The sequence below is a fragment of the Osmerus mordax genome, chromosome 22, assembly GCF_038355195.1.
Source record: "Osmerus mordax isolate fOsmMor3 chromosome 22, fOsmMor3.pri, whole genome shotgun sequence".
Taxonomy (NCBI): Eukaryota; Metazoa; Chordata; class Actinopteri; order Osmeriformes; family Osmeridae; genus Osmerus; species Osmerus mordax.
The window spans coordinates 2,524,355-2,545,502 of record NC_090071.1 but is presented as its reverse complement, the minus strand read 5'-3'; the positions used below and the strand labels follow the sequence as shown (position 1 = coordinate 2,545,502).

The 21,148-nt window shown below is 47.1% G+C and overlaps 3 protein-coding genes and 1 long non-coding RNA gene across 4 annotated transcripts; 2 read left to right on the top strand and 2 right to left on the bottom strand.

Annotated features, from left to right (window-relative positions):
- Positions 1 to 471: 471 nt before the first annotated feature.
- efcab2 (EF-hand calcium binding domain 2) lies at positions 472 to 3,415 on the bottom strand. Its single transcript, XM_067260815.1, has 7 exons — positions 3,391 to 3,415; positions 3,188 to 3,272; positions 2,520 to 2,592; positions 2,041 to 2,120; positions 1,750 to 1,792; positions 1,392 to 1,458; positions 472 to 590 (listed from the first exon to the last, which is right to left on the bottom strand). Exons 1-7 carry the CDS (start codon positions 3,413 to 3,415, stop codon positions 472 to 474), a joined length of 492 nt encoding a protein of 163 aa, XP_067116916.1.
- Positions 3,416 to 3,858: 443 nt separating this feature from the next.
- hnrnpua (heterogeneous nuclear ribonucleoprotein Ua) lies at positions 3,859 to 13,270 on the top strand. The gene is made up of 14 exons (XM_067260267.1): positions 3,859 to 4,345; positions 4,934 to 5,048; positions 6,216 to 6,289; positions 6,379 to 6,518; positions 6,730 to 6,829; positions 7,091 to 7,203; positions 7,541 to 7,804; positions 8,097 to 8,216; positions 8,631 to 8,759; positions 9,049 to 9,217; positions 9,533 to 9,835; positions 9,950 to 10,236; positions 10,405 to 10,497; positions 10,683 to 13,270. The coding sequence occupies exons 1-14, from the start codon at positions 3,859 to 3,861 to the stop codon at positions 10,731 to 10,733; spliced, it is 2,445 nt and encodes an 814-aa protein (XP_067116368.1). The 3' UTR covers positions 10,734 to 13,270.
- A 247-nt stretch (positions 13,271 to 13,517) lies between these two features.
- On the bottom strand, positions 13,518 to 15,098 carry LOC136965952 (uncharacterized). The gene is made up of 3 exons (XR_010879353.1): positions 14,796 to 15,098; positions 14,549 to 14,575; positions 13,518 to 13,965 (listed from the first exon to the last, which is right to left on the bottom strand). It is a non-coding gene; the product is annotated as an uncharacterized lncRNA (long non-coding RNA).
- On the top strand, positions 13,692 to 19,471 carry adpgk2 (ADP-dependent glucokinase 2). Its single transcript, XM_067260266.1, has 6 exons — positions 13,692 to 14,020; positions 14,887 to 15,046; positions 16,423 to 16,613; positions 16,998 to 17,094; positions 17,245 to 17,381; positions 17,787 to 19,471. The coding sequence occupies exons 1-6, from the start codon at positions 13,828 to 13,830 to the stop codon at positions 18,467 to 18,469; spliced, it is 1,461 nt and encodes a 486-aa protein (XP_067116367.1). The 5' UTR covers positions 13,692 to 13,827; the 3' UTR covers positions 18,470 to 19,471.
- The last annotated feature ends 1,677 nt before the right edge of the window (positions 19,472 to 21,148 follow it).

Here is a 21,148-nt window from a genome sequence, read left to right as displayed (position 1 = left end):
CCTGAACGATTGGAAAAGAAGATGGACAAACGAATAATTTAGTCACGGCTCCTCTAACTTGACAGATTTGGATTTTACTGATCAAACCGAAGATGCACATTTTTGGTGTTCGTTAGCGCGAAGTCTCTCTTTGACAACGTACAGTGAACGAGCGCTGACATTGGGCCGATTGTTCAGTAGATACATAGCGCCACCTGTCGCCTCACACCGGTTACGACGTGGGAACAAAACGGACGTGGAAGGTTTACACAGACAGTATTCGTCAATGGGATAACACATATTCATTTACAAACGAGTCACAAACACACACATATATCTTTTTAGTTGCTTTATTTAGGGTTTAATTGTGTGGTACTATGAGCTGGTTTATATACTGTAACAAAAACTGACATGAGGTGAACTGTGTGTGTGTGTGTGTGTGTGTATGTGTGTGTGTGTGACAGCAGGATGGAGGTAGGTGGACCTCTGTCTCTATCTGTTGTCATCCACGGTCATCATGCTAACAAAGTCCTTGTAGAAGACCACGTCCTTGTCTGGGTCTCGAGCTGCCGACAGCATCTCGTCCATCTCCTCCTGGGTGAAGGGCTCCCCTGGACGGAGAGAGAGAGAGAGAGACACAGAGAGAGAGAGAGAGAGAGAGAGACACAGAGAGAGAGAGAGAGAGAGAGAGAGAGAGAGAGAGAGAGACACAGAGAGAGAGAGAGAGACACACAGAGAGAGAGAGAGAGAGAGAGACACACACACACACACACAGAGAGACAGATAGAGAGACAGAGAGAGACAGAGAGAGAGAGAGACAGAGAGACATATACATTGATTAATATCTCTGTAATTCTACCGTTGCTTTGGCAATATGAACAATTGTTGTTTTCATGTCAATAAAGCCCTTTGAACAGAACAGAACAGACAGAGAGACAGAGAGAGAGAGACAGAGAGAGACAGAGAGAGAGACAGAGAGAGACAGAGAGAGACAGAGAGAGAGACAGATAGAGAGACAGATAGAGAGACAGAGAGAGACAGAGAAAGAGACAGATAGAGAGACAGAGAGAGACAGTGAGAGAGACAGTGAGAGAGACAGAGAGAGACAGAGAGAGTAACAGAGTGACAGAGAGAGACAGAGAGAGAGACAGAGAGAGAGAGAGACAGAGAGAGAGAGAGAGAGAGAGAGAGAAAGGGAGAGAGAGAGAGAGAGAGAGAGAGAGAGAGAGAGAGAGAGAGAGAGAGAGAGAGAGAGAGAGAGAGAGAGAGAGAGAGAGAGAGAGAGGAAGGAAGAAAGAGAGAGGTTATAACCATTCAACTCTGCAAGTTTCAGACCATTTAGATTTTTCGATTCTGGCTGTTCAAGATCCGGAAAGACACTGCAGGACGTATGGTTCTAGGTTCTAATATACCTTCCTGAGTCATGTACTTGGTGAGTTTCTCTGGTTCCAAGTAGCCGTTTTTCTGCTGATCCAGAACCTGTGGACGAATCAGGCCGACAAGGGGGGGGGTGAAGGGGGGTGAAGGGGGGTGAAGGGGGGTGGGGCGTAAGTTGAGCATCTCATCAACTGTAGGTCAATTACAACTTAAGACGCTATCCAAGTTTGAACAAATCAATGGTCTACAGAGGATCCTGCAGAACTGGTCTGGAACTGGAAAAAATTGTCTTGCCCCGTGGTATTTTATGTTGAACCAATCCAAATCGCCTGAACCAATTAAAATCAGTGTTGTTACAGATGTGGATCACTCAACATGTCGGGATATAATCACCTCAAAGGCTTGAAGCAACAGGTCCTCTGGAATGGGTCGGAACCTGCACCCCCCCCCCCCCACACACACACACACACACACAAACACCCCCCCCCACACACACACACACACAAACACCCCCCCCCCCACACACACACACACACACACCCACACACCCCCCCCCAAACACACACACACCCCACACACACACACGCACCGATACATGAATATGATCTTAACACAGAAGGTAAATGTGACATTAATCAACTTGCATATGCACACACACACACACACACCCACAGGTGGACTTACCTTCGCTCCATCAGTACCTTGGTCATGGTAGGGAGAAACTTCTCAAAGCGGACATATCCTGTTGGCTCCTCCTCCTCTATCTGTGACATAGGTTGATATAAAACACAACTACTTTCCCCTAAAAAGCTTCACCAAAAGAAAGTTTGAAAACGCTACAATTTCTATTTTTCAGATTGTGTGTGAAAAAAGATGGAAAAAAATATTTTTGAAAAAAGGTTTATAAAAAAGACATTTGCATCATTGATGTTTGTGTGTGCTCTGCTTTAATAAATGTCCTAGGCTAGGCTTAATCTGGGTCTGCGAAACTAGCCCTACAACAGGTAGGCCTATATGTCAGCGCCCATACTTTAACTTGAGTGTAAACGTTTTTTTACCACTTTTACCAGTCTTTTTAAACATGAATATCTGTACTTCTACTTGAGTGAAGGATGTGTGGACTGTACCATCTCTGTAAAGAGGTAATGGTGTGCTTCTCTCACCTCTGCAATGACGTCATGTAACTCTCCCTCGGTGGGGAAACAGCCTAGGGACCGGATAATGGTGCCGATCTCTCTGTAGCAGGGGCGTTGTTAGACATAAAACTATCCTGGGGCACAGGCCCGTATTCATATCCCTTTTTTTTCTTCCAAGCTTGCTTCGCACAATGCACTACTAGGCTATAGAAACTCACCTTGCTTAACCCCACTATACAACAGTTCAGTTGAATAGTGTAGCCAGCGTAGCCAGTGTTGATATAATAATATCATCTTCTGAGCGCAACATGATATGAGCGTTGATTGGGATACTGCGTTGATTTTTTCCGGGATTATCCATCTAAATTAATGCACTGACTAATAATGTAAATTGTTGAAACTCAAACTTTTGATTTTACTGGGGCACAGCAGATTCATACTGGGGCACGGTACGGCCCCAGTAAAAAAGGGTCTAACGACGCCCCTGCTCTGCAGGATGAGGCATTATGAGTCAGAGGCAGAAAGGTTTCCTGACTCCAAACTTTTATAGCCTACATGGACACACAAAATCTCTGTCACTTTTTCTTTCTTTCTTTCTTTCTCTCTCTCTCTCTCTCTCTTTATGTCTCTCTCTCTTTATCTCTCTCTCTCACACACATAATCACACAGGCACATGCATTGGTGTTTCTGCTTACCGGACGTCAACTGTTTTGTTAAACCCGTGGTCAAACACATCAAAAGCTTCACTGATCTTTTTGTGGACATCCGACACAATGGCCTCTAAAACCACACAGACGGAAATAGCTAGTTATTTGTCAGCGTAGCGATGTGATTTCAGCGTAGCAATGTGATTTCTTGACTATTTTCTAAACAGAAATGTTTTTTTCCATTTTCTTACCTGCACTATCCTTATCGTCCGCCATGTTTTTTGTATTTAGTTACCGTTGCCAGGAGACCGAGGGCAGCATTTGATTGGCAGAGAATAATAATGCTCTTATATTTTTCCTTATCCTGATTAAAAACATAAACAACTAAAACTGTACTGAACAGTTTCGTTCCATCGTAAAGTATTTGTTGTTGTTATGTTAAAGCAAAATATCGAATAAAAGAATATGTTATTTGTTGCAGGTTTAGTATGTTAATTACGGTAGGGGTATATCGTCCTACTGGCATGCTCTCAGGCGCAGATGTCTGTTGTGTGGGGACTTGGAAGGGAGCGTGCTTGGCGCAGTGTAAATTCTTGTAGCCGACTGCTATCCATTTCTATCGCCAAATCGCGTCGGCCATCGTTCCGGCTTTTGTCTTTTCGCAGAAACGTTTTGTAGTATTTTATCTGTATTCATTGTGGATTTTTATCAATAACACAATGAGCTTTATCAACGTTAAAAAGTTAAAGGTAAACGAGCTGAAAGATGAGCTGAAAAGGCGACAGCTCTCTGACAAGGGGCTCAAGGCCGAATTGATGGACCGTCTGCAGGCCGCGTTAGATGAGGAGACTCAAGCCGGCGGTGCTTTCCCTGACACCGAAACCGATGAGAATGGCGCAGAGGGCGGTCAGGGTGACGGGGCGGTTGGCCTGAATGACATGGGCGACGAGGAGGACCTGGATGAAGACCTAGTCGGAGAGAGTATGGAGGCCGAGGAGGAAGAAGAGGGGGACGGGGGCGAGTACGGCTCGGCTCCGGGGGAATGCGCCAACCTCGACGATGATATGGCGGGGGAGGAGGAGGATGCGGGAGTCGAGATGGATAAATCTGGAGACGAGGATGAAGATACTCTTTTAAAAGAGGATGAAGACGAGGAGATGGATAAATTTGATGATGATGCTGCGCTAGTAGCTCTATCCGGTGAAGGTAAGCGAAAGCCTACTATGGACAGTTTGACCCCGGTCAGAATGGTTTGTTGTTGTTGCTAGCTACTGTATAGTACTACCTAGCACATTAGTAGTTCACGTCTGATGACATTTCATTAAATATGGCATGGTGGTCAACAGCCGGTTAGCTAGTTTCCTTGTAGACACTTAGCCTGGTTGGCTAGCTATCAATGGGTTTCAATAGGTCCAATATGGAATGAGGCTAGCTACAGCTAATACACGTCGTCTTTCGGGTATTTGCATATGTATCCATGATTTCGAAGCAGATATGAATCCCGTGTACTGAAAAGTGCACACGTCGTTTACATAATTAGAACTGTTCGTTTCAGTTACAACCGCAAACTAAACTAGCTAGCTTCAGATAAACGTCACCCCTTGATCCCTAGTGGCGAGACTGAGCAATGCATGTGTCCCGTTCCTGACATCCAAGGACAATACAATTAGTCTAACAGCAAATTGTTTGGATGGAATCGCGCCTATATTTCGCATGTTGTAGCTGTGTTGGTGTGCTCTACCTGGCCGGTGTGCTGCACACCTCAACATCTCTCACTGTTTTCTGATTCCCAAGGGGGCGTGGACAAGGATGCTGCCGCAGATCAAAGGAATAAGAAGGGGGTGAAGAGGCGACGAGAGGAGCACGGAAGGGGCTACTTTGAGTTCATTGAAGAAAGCAAATACAGCCGGTAAGCATGGTGACACACCTGCCTGTATGGGTCACCTCCAGCACTCCTGGAGAGCACACTCCTCTAGAACTCAGCCCAGGTTAACAGCTGTCACCACACACACACACACACACACACTCACACACACACACACACACACACACACACACACACACACACACACACACACACACACACACACACACACACACACACACACACACACGGGTGTGAGTGCATGGGCATGGAAGAGAAGGAAGAAAGTATGCTGCTGTGGCAATATAATTGGATTGTACTAAGAAATGGGTCATATTATTCTTATTATTTACTTGACTGATGCCAGGACTGAACAAGTTTGACAAACACTTAGATTACCCAATGCCTTTGTGGGGGTGGGGGGGTGGGGGATGCTGTGAGGTGTGGGGATGTAGGGGGGAGGGGTGACCCAAGTATTGTACAACAATGGAGGAGCAGCTGTGTCTGGACTCTAGACAGCAGGAGGGGAGGGGGAGGGGGTGGGGGTTCATCAATGATGAAAGATGTCTGCAGAGAAACTTCACAACTGATCTGTCTATCAGTCGTGTATATTGTGTATGTGACTGCCAATGGGTGCTTCTTTCAGCATGTGCTAATGCATGTGTGTGCACTCACATTTAAGATCATCACCACTGACTTTGTCCACGTTTCGTCCTTTCAGGCCAGGCGTGGTTTCATGGGTTTCAGATATCTCCCAGTAATCACTCTGATCTCCAACCAACCGTACAGTTAATGAAAGGCCTGATCACAGTGAAACACTTTCATATCGCCAGTTATAAGAGGGGAAAAACAGATTCTCTCCACTTGCATCAGTGCATAGTGTCTGTGCGTTCATTAATGAATTATTTAATTCATCGTTTCCTTCCAAGGCTGGTGATTGGGTAGGCGTGGCAGACCGTTTTAACAGAACCTTGTAGTTCCAGTGGAGTGTTTCCTGTAGTTTATTTCCGAGGTCATATTGAGCATTCGAACCTCCAAAAGGACGGAGGTTGTAGCTCAGGTTCCAATGTGGCAGCACCACCACGTGATGTCATCAGGGAAGTCCTTGGACACGGCCCTCCTTAAAGGGACAGTGTCGCATTGTGACAGGGGTAGAGACGTGTGCTTGCTGAGGAGCCACGCAGCTGAATAGCACCTGTCCTGTTCCAACAGGGCCAAGTCCCCACAGCCCCCCCTGGAGGAGGAGGACGAAGAGTTCGACGACACCACTGTCTGTCTGGACACCTGTAAGTACACAGTGGATATTTCAAGTTTGGACTGGAAACTCAGTATTCCGGAGTCCCTCTGATGTGTGTGTGCGTGTGTGTGTGTGTAGATAACAGCGACCTGCACTTCAAGGTGTCCAGGGACCGCTACAGTGCCTCGTCTCTCACCATGGAGAGCTTTGCCTACCTGTGGGCGGGTGGGCGGGCATCCTACGGCGTGGCACAGGGCAAGGCCTGCTTCGAGATGAAGGTGAGGAGGACATCATCATCTTACACACACACACACACACACACACACACACACACACACACACACACACACACACACACACACAAGGATGCTCTATTTGGAAGAAAGGCACACTTTACTTCTCTGGTGTCTTCTGCAGACACACACACACATCAACACCTCCCCCCCTGCTGATTACAGCCTATCAGTCGCTGACCTGCGTTCTCCTCAGATCATAGAGAAGATCCCTGTGAAGCACATCTCCAGTAAAGGCATGGACATACATGAAGTTCTGGTTGGCTGGTCCTTGGCCAATGGGACGCTGTTACTGGGTGAGTGGATGACTGACTGGTTGTCTGGCTGACTGACTGGTTGTCTTTCTGTGTGGCTGATTGACTGGTTGTCTGGCTGACTGACTGGTTGTCTGGCTGACTGACTGACTGGTTGTCTTTCTGTGTGGCTGACTGACTGGTTGTCTGGCTGACTGACTGGTTGTCTTTCTGTGTGGCTGACTGACTGGTTGTCTTGCTGACTGACTGGTTGGCTGGCTGGCTGTGTGGCTGACTGACTGTTGTTGTTGTGGGGGGGCTCAGGGGAGGAGGAACACTCGTACGCCTTCTCAGCCAGGGCCAAGAAAACCACCGACTGTGTCACCGAGGACTACGGAGAGGGTTTCGACGAGAACGACGTGGTGGGCTGCCTCATAGTAAGACGTCCCACACAACAGCTTTCATTCTTACTTCTTCTGTTTCCCGTGAGTTCCTGATGCATGTTTCTGTTGCTGACAGCTTCTTGCTGTCTTGGGCCCTATGCTGGATCGTAACAGAGCCACCGATAGGAAAGTAGAAAACAGATGTAGTCCAACCAGTAGGAGAGCAGACAGCAATCATACATGCTTTCCTGTTGGTTGTAGTCGTATCTCCTCACCTATTGGTTGGAGTGTGTCTGTTACCTGCGGTCCTGTTTGTTGGAGTGTGTGTGTGTGTGTGTGTGAGAGAGAGAGTGTGTGTCCTCCTCTGACCTGCATGTCCTCTCCTCCCCAGAACCTGGACGGGCCGGAGGCGGAGCTGTCCTTCACCAAGAACGGCAAGGACCTGGGCGTGGCCTACAGCTTCAGCAAGGCCTCCCTGGAGGGCCGGGCCCTCTTCCCTCACGTCCTCTGTCACAACTGCGCCGTGGAGTTCAACTTTGGCCAGCGGGAGGCGCCAGAGTTCCCCGTGCCGGAGGGCTTCAGCTTCCTCCAGCAGGTTCCTGTCAGCCTGAGGGTCCGGGGACCAAAGGGCCCGGACACCAAGGATGAGTGTGAGGTAGGAGGGACAGGCAGGGAGTGTGTGTGTGTGAGGGAGAGTGTGTGTGTGTGTGTGAGGGAGAGTGTGTGTGTGTGTAAATGTTCTGGTCAGAGCAGGGTGCAAACCCCAATAAAACGTAATACCGTAAACCGAGAGGAAGTTCCTCCCCCTTTACTGTTGTGGTATTTACTTTATTTTACATGAAACTACTGTCTCCTTGTTATGGATAAATGAGAATGGTGTTGTGTGTGTGTGTGTGGAACACCTATGGTTTAGGTGTTAACTCGTGTGTAACACCCCTGGTCTCCAGGTCATCGTCATGGTGGGCCTACCTGGCGCAGGCAAGACAGCATGGGTCACCAAGCACACCCAGGAGCACCCTGGGAAATACAACATCCTGGGTACCAACGCCATCCTGGAGAAGATGATGGTGAGGGGGGGGTGGAAGGCTGGGGTCCTGGGGGGTGAAGGGCTGGGGGGTGAAGGGCTGGGGTCCTGGGGGGTGGAGGGCTGGGGTCCTGGGGGGTGGAGGGCTGTGGTCCTGGGGGGTGAATGGGGGGAGGGCTGGGGTCCTGGGGGGTGGAGGGGTGGAGGGCTGGGGGGTGAAGGGGTGGAGGGCTGGGGTCCTGGGGGGTGGAGGGCTGGGGTCCTGGGGGGTGAAGGGGTGGAGGGCTGGGGTCCTGGGGGGTGGAGGGCTGGAGGGTGGAGGGCTGGGGAGTGATGGGGGCTGGTGGGGTGGAGCAAGGACAGAGGGGGGCTGGAGGGACAGACGGTGACCTGTCTTTCTACCTCATCGCTGGTCTCTCGCGGACGTTGGTTTGAAAGGCTGTTCCCCCTCCTCCAGATCGCCAGTCTCAAACGCCAGATGAAGGATGTCACCAAACTCACCACCATCTCCCAGCGTGCACCTCTCTTCCTGGGGAAGTTCATTGAGATTGCTGCTCGCAAGAAACGCAACTACATCCTGGATCAGGTGACCATACATTACCCTCATATTACCCACAACCCATCTCTCTCATATTATCCACAACACACATAATGCCTATCATCCATCTCTCTCAACCTACCATAATGATTATTCTTGTCATGTAAATCTACATAATCACTGTGGCATTATGATGATAATCTCCATTTTTGAACCTGGTCAGAAAGAAAGAAAAAGAGACAGAAAGAGACGAAGTTTAAGAGAGAGATAAGAGAGAGATAAGAGAGAGATATGAGAGAGAAAGACAGTAGGTGAAGGAGTGATTCCTCGTCCTCAGACCAACGTGTCGGCGCCGGCCCAGAGGAGGAAGATGTGTCTGTTCGCTGGCTTCCAGAGGAAGGCCGTGGTGGTATGTCCGTCAGATGATGACTACAAGCAGCGCACGCAGAAGAAGGCTGAGACAGATGGCAAGGACGTTCCAGAACATGCAGTCCTCAAGATGAAGGGTGAGTCTCTCTCTCTGTCTCTCTGTCTCTCGTTCTCTCTCTCTGTCTCTCGCTCTCTCTCTCTGTCTCTCGCTCTCTCTCTCTGTCTCTCGCTGTCTCTCTCTGTCTCTCGCTCTCTCTCTCTCTGTCTCTCTATGTCTCTCTATGTCTCTCTCTGTCTCTCTCTGTCTCTCTCGTCCTTGCTAAAAGCATCTGCGCCGTTAAACATCTGTGCTCTTACAGATAAAACAGTTATGATAATATAATCATATGATACAATAATCATCATCCTATTCCACGTCCGTACTGAGTCAGGTGACCCCTCCTTCCCTCCAGGCATATACACTCTCCCAGAGGCCGGGGATTGCTTTAGCGAGGTGAGCTACGTGGAGCTGCAGAAGGAGGAGGCGTCGGCGCTGCTGGAGCGCTACAAGGAGGAGAGCCGCTCCGCCCTGCCCCCGGAGAAGAAGCCCAACCAGGGGGGGGCGCCGCCCAAGAGGGGGGGGGGCAACCGTGGCCGGGGGGGCAAGAACCAGTTCCAGAGAGGAGGAGGAGGAGGAGGAGGTGACAGGCAGGGACAGAGGGGGGGTCGGGGGGGCTTCCAGATCAGAGGCCACTTCCGAGGAGGTGCGTGCGTGTGTGTGTGTGTGTGCCTTTTGATGTGTTAGGTAGTTCAGTGTTTGCGATATTATTTGTGTGCAGATATACGGTATTCCTCTCCTTCTCCGCCTTCATCTCCCTCTCCCTCCCCAGGTCCAGGACCTCGTGGGGGGGGGTTCAACCGACCCCCGCGGGGGTTCCTTCCCCCTCCAGCCTTCCGGGGAGGGTTCTCCAACAGGGGGAACTTCAACAGGGGGGGCGGGGGAGGCGGGATGCCCAATAGAGGAGGAGCCCCCAGAGGGGGGCCTGGCCGGGGCAACATGGGGGGCAGTATGGGAGGCAACATGGGAGGGGGGCGGGGGGGCAACATGCACAGGGGGGGCAGCATGAACCGAGGAGGAGGAGGGGGAGGAGGAGCCAACAGGGGAAACTTCTCTCAGGTGGGTCACACTTTACTGCCACTGGTCCATTTCTGATGATTGGCATACGGATGGGACAATCAGCTATGATCAAAAGAATATTGTTAACTTTAATGAATTGGAACACAGTACATGTTCTACCGTAGCTACCAGTCTGGTGTCTGATGCCATCTGTCTTTCTCCCAAAAGTTCAGGGGCAGAGGAGGCAATAACAGGGGCTTCAAGAATGGAAACTTTGGCATGAACAAGGCCCAGGCCTTCAACCAGAGCTGGCAACAAGGGGTAAGCATTTCTCTCTCTCTCTGTCTCTCATCTGTTTATATCTCTTTCTGCCTCTCCCTGTCTCTCACTCTGTCTCTCTCTCACCATGTCTTTCTTTGTCTCTGTCTTTCTCCTCTGTCTCTCATTCTCTTTTTCCTCTCTCTCTCTTTCTTTCTCTCTCTGTCTCTCTCTCTCTCTCCTTTCAGTTCTGGAACCAGAAGCCATGGAGTCAGCAGTACCAGCCAGGATACTACTGAGCATGTGCAGTAGAGAGACTTAACTGACAGCACACAGACACGTACACACACACACACACCCAGCGCCTCCGCAACAGTCAGTCTACTGAACCACTGTTCCACTCCACATGTTTTCCTCTCTGTTCCTCCTCCTCCTCCTCTTCCTCCTCCTCCTCGGTTTCCAGATGAAGGAACATTCCATCGCCGTGTTGGAACTGCTGGTTCTTAACGATGCAGCAAAGATTACAAACGCTTTACGATCTCTCTTTCTCTCCTGTTACTTCTCTCTCTTTCTCTCGTGTGGTCTCCTTCTCTCCATTTTCTCTGCGTTCTACTTTTGTACGTTTCTAAGGAGACAGAGATTCGCTGGTGCTTCAGGGTTGGACGTTTTCTAAAACAAAATCTAAACTTTCAGGGTTCTGTGTTTTTATCTGTAAAGAAGTACTTTTTACTATAACAATGATGAAGGATGATGGGTATAGATTCGTTTTAGTTTTTTTTTTTTTTCTGCATTTTTATTATCTTATTACATGTCTGGTTTGTGGACATTGTCAGTCCATAGTTGAATACTATTTGACCTAGAGAGGCTAGGAGGTCTCGGTCGTTGTAGTGCTGCCAGCCTCACGATGAACCTGCGTGTTTCCTGAAGACGCTTCACCTTTTTAGATGCATACATGAATAGAACTATAGCTAAGGAAGATTAGGCCGTAAACATTTAAACCCTGAACCACTCTTCGATGTTGACACCCTTTTCCCCCAACTAATGGAAGGAGTACCGAGGCGACCGTTGATGTAATTTATGTAAATATGGCTCCATCCGTGTAAATAATGGATATAGATCCATTGTAACCCAGAGCAGCAAGGCACTACCTCTTCTTATGCCAGACAGACTAACACCCCCCCCCCCCCCCCCGCCCCATAGCAGGCACATGGAACCCTCCATGATGCCTGTTGCTCTGTGGATCACTGGGCCAGCCTATCTATCAGGACGGGGGTGCATCAGAAGTTAGAAGTCAGTTACTTTAATACCCTCAAGCAGTTGGAATTCTGTTCAAAGGAGTTTTTAGATAGAAGTTTATACTAATGTAGCAATGTAATGCCCCTAGTTTGGTGTAAAGTCTTTTCAAGGTGTTATGTTTTCAGTTGTAATTAATGGAATTGTGTTTTACTTCATAGAACGTGTATTTTGATTTGACTGTTAGAAACGATGTTGGCTTGCATCAGCACTCTTTGTGGAAGCACAATTTTTATGTACGGCTGTTTTCCAGACAGCAAGATGGAAAAGTATTGACCTGAATAACCTTGTTTCTGCTTTGGCACTTGAAACCCTATTGGCTGCAGAATAGCTTTTTAAGTTGTATTGAATTGAAATACCATGAAAGATAAGATTCTACTAGTATTTATTTCATAGTTATATTTCTTAGATAAAATGCTTTGTTAGACTAGCATAGTGGAGACCAATTGTCTCTCTCTCACTTCCATGGACAGTTAGGCACCCAGACCATAATATGAGTTTCTAGTTGACAGTTTGGCTGCCGTGACAACAAGAGTTGTCACTGTAATGATAACAACTGAAATGGTGGATTAATGGTGCTAGGTGTGAGGTGGGAGGGGGAGGCGTCGCTGAGGTACTTTGTTAGGCAATAAACAAAACTGTTTGACCTGTACAAGGTATCTTTTAAAAGACTTATTAGTGTTACCGCTGCGTTCCTTGTACCAAGGTGTTTTTAAAACTGCAAAATAAGCTGACGTAAAAAAGGACACAGTCCCATGTTTATATTAGGTTGTTACATAGTGTCAGACTGTGTAGAGTAATTATATTCTCCTTGATTTGTTGTCAGTTCTTTCACTTTATATTGAATGCACTAGTTATTTTAATCCCCTGCTATGAGCTAAGAATAAAACATATTTTGGGTTGTGTATGAACATTTGATGTCCTGTACGTTTGTGTATCTTAAGTTACGGAGTTCACAAACAAGTCTGATGCAAGGGCAACACCCACCATTCCCATCTTATTTAACGTCAAGTTATTTATTTAATTTTTTTAACAAACTGTTTTAGTCTAAGGGATGGATATCAGTTTTCCGTAGAGAATTTTTTTGTAAAAAATAAATATATATATACAAAAAATGATTAAACTAAATTGCATTGATTATGATTGGCATGCTGTGTACAACTGCAGTTAAATTGAAGTGAGGCTTGCTTGTTGTGTTTGTGGCTGTATGCATTTAAAGTATTTGGTCAAGCAAGAGAGACACATTGTACCGAAAGGATGTTTAACATTTTGTAAGATACAGACATGAAAAAAAAAAAAAAAAAAGTTTCTTTTCTTTTTTATACCTTGCTATGTTTTGTATTTTAGGACAAAAAAATAAGATTGAAAATGTGATTATAAAATGAAAAGAAAAAGCTGACCAAATACTTGTTATTTTGTTGCTTCCCTTTACTGTGGAGGTAAAGAGATGATGTCCGTTGAAGTATGAATAAAACAGCTTAGAGTGCTTGTGTTTGTTTCACTTCCATACATTTACTTTCCTTCCATAAACACCTTTCCTGTGTTTTGGGTTATGTCAGAATTATACACCCAATTAGTTTTGTCTGTTACCTTGGTGTCAACTCTTGCATGACGTTCAACACAGCATGGTACAAGAAAATAAAATCTGATATTTTCAGTCGAGGTTACTTCTCGGATATGGAAGGCACGTTTTATATGGATCTGTTAAGCTTCCCGGTCATGTTGGACATGCTATTTGAGGCTAACGTAGAATGAACACACCACCGGAGGCCGATAAAATGTATGTTGGTTTAATAAATAACAATTTGGATCAAAACGATTACATTGGCTACATGCATCATAGCTATTTCAGTATTAGTGATATAACCGAAAAGGGTAGAAGTAAAAGATCACAAAACATTACAGATTCGTGTATGAGCAGAGCACTACTTCCGCCTTGCTTTGTGCTTCTGTGTCACTCCCCTTTTTCAGTTGAGTTGGACGCTTCGTGGCGCTGGTTGTGTTGAATGGGAAGCGCACACCAGCGAGTAGGAAGATACTAGCTAGTTATCTAGTCAGCAGGTGGGTCGGCTGCAGCTCGGTCCATTGCACCCTGTCACCATGGAGCGAGGAAGCGGATTTTCATACATGAAATATGGGACTGCCGTGTCCCTTTTAGTGATTCTGTTGTCTTACTGGTTTCGACCGCCCCAAAACGTGGGACTAGATGATCGGCTCGATGCTGTGCTCTCATCTCTTCTGCGGGCGGAACGAAAAGCAGCCGTGAACAACGACAGACCTCGGGTGGCCATAGGTAAAAACATTGCAATTAAGCTAGTCTAGCTAGTGCTAGCTACCACATTAGCATTGTATAGGCGAGCTGAATTCATTGACACCCCACCCCAAATGCCTATTCGGCTAACTAGGATGTTAGCGTGCTATTATTCCAAGCGTTTTTGTGCAAATACTAGTTAGTTATTGAAACCAAAAGGAGAAGTACAGTAGCTAGCGCTACAGCTGGCATCACCCTGTGTTCCTGGAAGAAGGCTGATACGAGCTACAGATCACCATTTGAACAATTGCCTTTTGTTTTAATTGAGGGATTTACTAGATAGTTAGCTTTTGTCTATATTTTGTTTTTAAGCTACAGTATTATCACACAGTATTCTTTTCTCAACTACACTTTGCTCAACTAATATAAAGTAGACTACTCGCTGGCATTTATTTAACTAAACCGTCGTTTGTGTTTTGAAAACAGATTAAAACTGCTGAGTCACAACGACTTAATCTGATATAAACGGTCCATCAGGATAGAGTAGAACTAAAATTGTTTTGCAAGTACCTGATGGTAACTGTTGAGCTGCTGCACCTGGGTCCAAAAGGATAATGTGGAGATTAGAGACAAGGACAAGATACTGAATCATGGACAATGCACCATTAGCCAAAAGTCTGAACTAACAGTTTTTTTTATCGCTTGAAAGTATTGATAAGCTGTGTCAAAAGTCGGAGCACTCCCAAACGGCATATGTCAAATAAACAATCGATCATCTGGAGACTCATTAGCATGAGTTAACTTTCACACCTCTTACTTGGTTAGTGTTTGGTGTTTGTATGGTGTCAGATTTCACTCCTCTCATCCTTTTCTCTTTATCCCTCTCTCCCTGTTCTCCTCCCCTCCAGGTTTTGGTGGCTGTGTGGACCTGATCGTAGATGGGGTGACCCTGCTGAACAAGATGGGCCTACCTCCCACACAGGAGCCTCTGCACCACGATTACATAGAGAGCCATGAACAGCTGGCTCAAAGCTTCGCCTACTTCTTCGCCCCAGGGGCAGCTGCAGAGTAAGTGTGTGTGTGTGTACGTGTGTGTGTGCCTGTGTACGTGTGTGTGTTAAGGTAAAAATATCGAGCCGCAAGCAATGCGACTGAAGACCAAACTTCAAATGTTCCTCCAGTCGCAGCCAAAGGCTTACCACCCCCTGACATGCAGGGTCACTGAAACACACACACACACTTAACCTTTCATTCCGAAGATCGTAAGGGGAGGAGAGTGAAGTCTTCTAGGAGAGCTGTGAGATATAAGCAGTATTTACATAAATAGGACTACACAAACTCACACCTTCTATTACACACACACACACTTGCGCGCACACACACACAGCATAAATGTCTGGACAGGGAGTCAGGTGGCTGAGCGGATAGGGAATCGAGCTAGTAATCTGAAGGTTGCCAGGTCGATTCCCGGCCGTGCCAAATGACGTTGTGTCCTTGGGCAAGGCACTTCACCCTACTTGCCTCGGGGGAATGTCCCTGTACTTACTGTAAGTCGCTCTGGATAAGAGCGTCTGCTAAATGACTAAATGTAAATGTGTGCTCAGTGGCTAGGCCGACACATAGATGAGGCTAGTTGGGTAAATCAGTAGACTCGGTTCGCTACCCACGGACTGGAACTAACTGCTAAAGACAACAGTCTGAGCTGACCTTCCCCTTACACACACACCCACTTAATCACACACACGGAAATATATACTCGCACCACACACACACACACACACACACACACAGCAGAGGGGAATTTGAGAACATGGAAGAGGGTTGGACGCTACCAAATTGCAGTCGTTGGCAGGAAAGTGAGATAGATCTGTTGCGCCAGTTCTCAGAGAGTCTGATGGATGAGGGCTTCGCGATGGCTCTATGTGGCCTCATAAGCTCTGCTCACGCTGGCCAGTAGCCAGGCTGACAGACTTGCTGTGAGCAGCACTGGCGCAGGCCCAGTGAGATGTGTGTTGGGCTTGTGTTGCAAGGGACAAGACACCTTTTTTTAAGAGGGGAGTGTGCTTTACTTTTCCTAACATGACTGCTGTGCTTAAAGCTGAATCGAATGGAAGTGTGTGTGTGATAACTTTGGTTGTTTTGTGTTTGTGTGTCACACTTGTATTCAGGTGAAAGGACTAACCCTAATTGAGTTTTAATGCACTGGAGGTTCTTCATGTCAAACTGGGTTAATCCTATGAAGATCTGAGTCACAGGCTCATACACACGCTAAACACACACACACGTCTAACAAACGCAACTTAAGACAGACAACGATTGTTTCTAGAAGGTTGTTCCCCGCCAACCTAGACGGTATAACTTGGCTCTTATCCCTGCCTCCTTCCCTCCCGACCCTCATCCTAATTTCTCCTCCTCTCTCCCTGTCTCCTCTCCTCCTCTCGCAGGAGGTTTGTGAGGAACGACACTCTCTTCCATGAACTGGTCGAGGCGTCTCGTGAGTTGCCGGGCAACCGCTGGTCAGTGGGCGGCAACGCGCCCGTGATGGCTGGTCGCATGGCAACAGAGGGTTGTGATGTGTTACTAGGGGGAAGCTTCAGCCCAGACTTCACAGATGTCCTGTCCCAGCACATCACAGGTGTACACACACACACACACATATACATACAGTCAGGTGGCTGAGCGGTGAGGGAATCGGGCTAGTAATCCGAAGGTTGCCAGTTCGATTCCCGGTCATGCAAACTGACGTTGTGTCCTTGGGCAAGACACTTCACCCTACTTGCCTCAGGGGAATGTCCCTGTACTTACTGTAAGTCGCTCTGGATAAGAGTGTCTGCTAAATGACTAAATGTAATGTAAATGTATCTCTCCCTTGTCTTAACTTGTATCTTTCCTCTACACATGTCCTTCCTCTCCCTCTCTCTTTCCTCCCCCTTTTTTCTCCCTCTTATACTATTTCACTTCCTGTCTATTGCTATATCCCCCCCTATCTCTCTGTCCCTCCCTCCCTTCCTCCCCCTAGTGGCAGGTAATGTAGTGGAGGAGCCTGATATCCACCTGATCCTGGAATACCCCTCAGGAGCCAGCTGGGGGCAATACACATCACGCAGGGCCAACAGGTGTGTGAGGGTGTCAGGTCCAACCTGCAATGTGGGCCCACCCTATAACCCACACCGTGGGTTTAGGACCCAAAAAACTCATTTGTCTGCAGCTGTGATGATGACATGTTAAATAGCGTCTGTGTATACTTCTGTCCTGCTTTCCGTCAGGTACATTGTCCACAGTGACGACCACAACCCCTACTTGGCGTCCATGGAGGACTTTGAGCTGAAGCTACAGACCTTCCAGCCAGACCTGCTGGTGGTGGGCGGTCTCCAGATGATGGACAGCTTCCCTTTCCAACAGGGTGAGTGGAGATTTTAGAAGTCAGCCAATCAGAGCCAATTTATTGGAGCTCTGTGACTGTTGATATAGACGCATATCCACTGTGTGTGTGTGTGTGTCGGCAGCCAGGCAGACCATGATGGGTTTCCACAGAGACTGTTTGTACTGGTGGATCAAGCCTGTCGCATTGGCCTGTGTGGGAAGACATAGATTGAGGACACACTGTGTGTGTGTGTGTGTGTAGTGAGGTGTGTGTGTGTGTGAGTGAGAGAGAGAGAATGTGTTTGTCTTGCCTGTGATATTCACACACACTATTTGGTGGTGATGAAGAGTATGTTCTGCAACACATACTGGAACCAATATTTAAATTTAAATCTCTACATTTCCTCGCCCAATTTCTCTCTCTCTCCCCATCTCTCTTCTCCAGGTGAACGGGAGGCTCTGCTCTCCCATCTCTCCCGCCTCCTCTCCTCCTCCTCCCCTCAGACAGGCGTCCATTTTGAGATGGCGAGCTTCGTGGACGAGGACCTGATGGAGGACCTGCTGGCTCTGGTGGTGCCCCAGGCTGACTCCCTGGGCATGAACGAGCAGGAACTGCCCAACCTCCTGAGCCTGCTCCGGGGCTCCAACGTCACCGTGTTGTCGGACCCCAACCCGCGCGTCGCCACCGTGCTCGACCAGATGCGGGACCTCTACCGCATCCTCAACCAGCGCCACCGTCAGGCCAGCGAGGGCGGGGCGGCGGGGCGCCCGCTGACCCGGCTCCATGTCCACACGCTGGCCTTCCAGGCCATGATCGTGACGCGAGGGTCCCAGTGGAAGAACACCATGTCGGCCGTCGCCAAGGCCTCCCTGACCGCTAACCGTCACGTGTGCGGGTCCTCGGACATCGACCCCAGCAAGGCGCGTCTCATCATGGACGAGTCGTTCTCGGTGAGCCGGGAGGAGGGTAGCCCCCGGATACCGCTGAAGGAGACCAGGCCTATCAGCTGCTGGGATGAGGACGACTACCAGATCTGCGTGGCTCCTGTGCTGGTGTGCACCGAGGTGTACCAGACAGCCGGCGGAGGGGACAACATATCTGCTGCTGGCCTGGTGTTGCAGATCTGAGCTAACTCCACAGTTGTTAACGGCTAACTAGCCACTAGTAGCTAACACTGGCCCTCGGTGGCTAACTAGCTGTTAGCGGCTAATGCTAAGGAAGCGTTTGTTAGTTGCCTGCTAAGACCAGGAATGAGAGGCAATTGGACATGGCCTTGCTGTGGATATCAGCCTCTTCATGATTCTTTTTCCCCCCAGGATGCAATGCAACACCAGAAATTTTATGGAAATCTTCTCCAGTCTCCAGGAACTTTCTTAACTGAGACAATGATTGTTAACGTGTGTGTTTTGTTTCTCCTGGTGTGTGTGTGTGTGTGTGTGTGTGTTTCCCATGGTGTCTTATGACCCTGTCTCTGTCTAGTTCCTCTCTCTTTCTCCCATTCTGCAGGTTTATGAAGCGATAGCTAGCTAGCAACTAGCTAGTTAGCAGCTTAGGATCCTTGAAATACCACCTAAGCTGTTTAGGCAGAGGGACACATCATCCCGTAACATGTGAAGACTTTTAGCATTGTGTTTTTATACGTTTGAGTGTGTATGTTTGATTTGTCTCGTTTGTTAAGGGAATTTTTGCGTCGTGAGTGCAATGCAAACGCAGGATTAGGCTAGGTTTGGTGAGATCGCCTCCTCAGTCTCCAACTGACCACTCAAAGGAACATGTGTGTTTCAGGTGTACAATTCAATTAAATATGCAACGACACACTCATCTGCATAACCACTCGTTATTATCCGTCTGCTGTGACTGCCTTTATTTATTCCTGTATCATTCCATACTTTCCCAGCGCTACCCATTAGTACGCGATACATTCCTCTCGTTCTGTCACCTCCAACATCTCAGCTGTGTGGTGTACGTGAAAACTGTTTTTCAAGGGAATGAGTTTCTGTTTCTGTGGAATGTTTTTGTTTCCTGTTGTCTAACTGAAAGCTGATATTGAATTAGGATCTGAGCCTTATTAAAAGTGTTTTTATTTAGCCACTGCCTGCATCCCTCATAATAAAACATTATACATTGCAGCTACAGGAGATGTGAATTTGTAGGTGGAAGCACGTTGCTATCGAAGTTAACATTGCACATGTTTGTGTGTCTTTCAAACAGATATCGCAGTGATTGCACTGTGTGCTCATTTCCGTCTTTGGATAAACTCTGTTAATCCAACATAATGGATGTTCTCATGTCGTTATTATATGTTAAGGTATCAAATGTCGCATGTATACATTGACCCCACTCAAGTAGGCCTTGCACAAGATTTAATTGAGGTTTAGCGTTATGAATATTCAGTTGCAACCCTTACCCACTAGATGGCGCTATTACTTTAAGTCCTGATATCTGCAGCTCAGTGTGTTTACCTTGCTGTAAATGTAAATCTCCTTATGATAATCTTTTCCTAGCAAGCAAACAAACATTGCAGTAAAATGAAAATAACGTAATTAAACACCACAGCCATGGCACACACAGCCTATGCAAGGTAGCAACCACCGGAGAAACTCGAAACTGTGGCGTTTAGGAAATTCAGGAGGTGGACGTCGAGTTCTCCGAGGGCTCTAAATTAAATAATATAAAAATTGCAAATGCAACTTAAATCAACTCACTATGACATTGGTATCAGAAAATGTAGACCAATTATGTTAGAAATATAATGGCAGGAGTACGCGTGTGGTCTAGCTTGACCACAAATTATTTAAGTAAGCTATTTGACTGACACTGATAACGCTCGAATAATGTGTTCCTGGTTCAAGTTAAACATTAACTGGCACTAACACATTTTTTGTTTTAGTTTTACCACAGTTGATAATGCTATTGTAAAACTATCACTCCTTCACCTCATGACTGCTGAAGGCCGATCTGAAAGCTGTTTGAGATGAGGGACATGCGGTTTTCATTCATTTTCATCATCGGTAAGACGAACATTTTAGGCTAGTCTACTACACACAGGTTGAACTAAAGTGCGTGGTACTGTCTAGTTTTGCGAAAGCCATGGGATTTGTATTAGTATGGAAGGCTCGTGATGTTTTCTGATTAGCTTTTTACTCTGTATAACTCGAGACAACGTACACCTCAGGATGCCATGTTATCGCTGATTTCTCAGCGTGATAAATGTTTGAAATGCGTGAGAAATTCAAGGTGTTGCGTGAGACGGTGAGAAATGGCTTAAATGCGCGAGACTTATTTGTTGGAGGATGGGTTTGATCCATGACATTCTTGACATGACAACAACTTTGTTGACATTGTTGATATGACAACAACTTTTTTGACATTGTTGACATGACAATGTCCATGACATTGTTGACCACGTTTCTGATGATCATTTATCTTGCCTTCTTTTTTTCCAGTGTTTTTTCAACACAGCGTCCCCCCCTTTCATACTTCAACCGCTGCGGACACTGTGGCTACTAACAATATGACTACTGACTATGTAACCACACCTGTTTTTCTCAGTTCTACTAATCCTGCAACCACTACTGACAGTGTGACTACTGACGATGTAACCACACCTAATCCTACAACTGACAGTGTAACTAACAAAATGATTACTGCCTATGCAACCACACCTAATCCTACAACTGACAGTGTAACTACTAACAATATGACTACTGATAATGTAACCACACCTAATCCTACAACTGACAGTGTAACTACTAACAATATGACTACTGATAATGTAACCACACCTAATCCTACAACTGACAGTG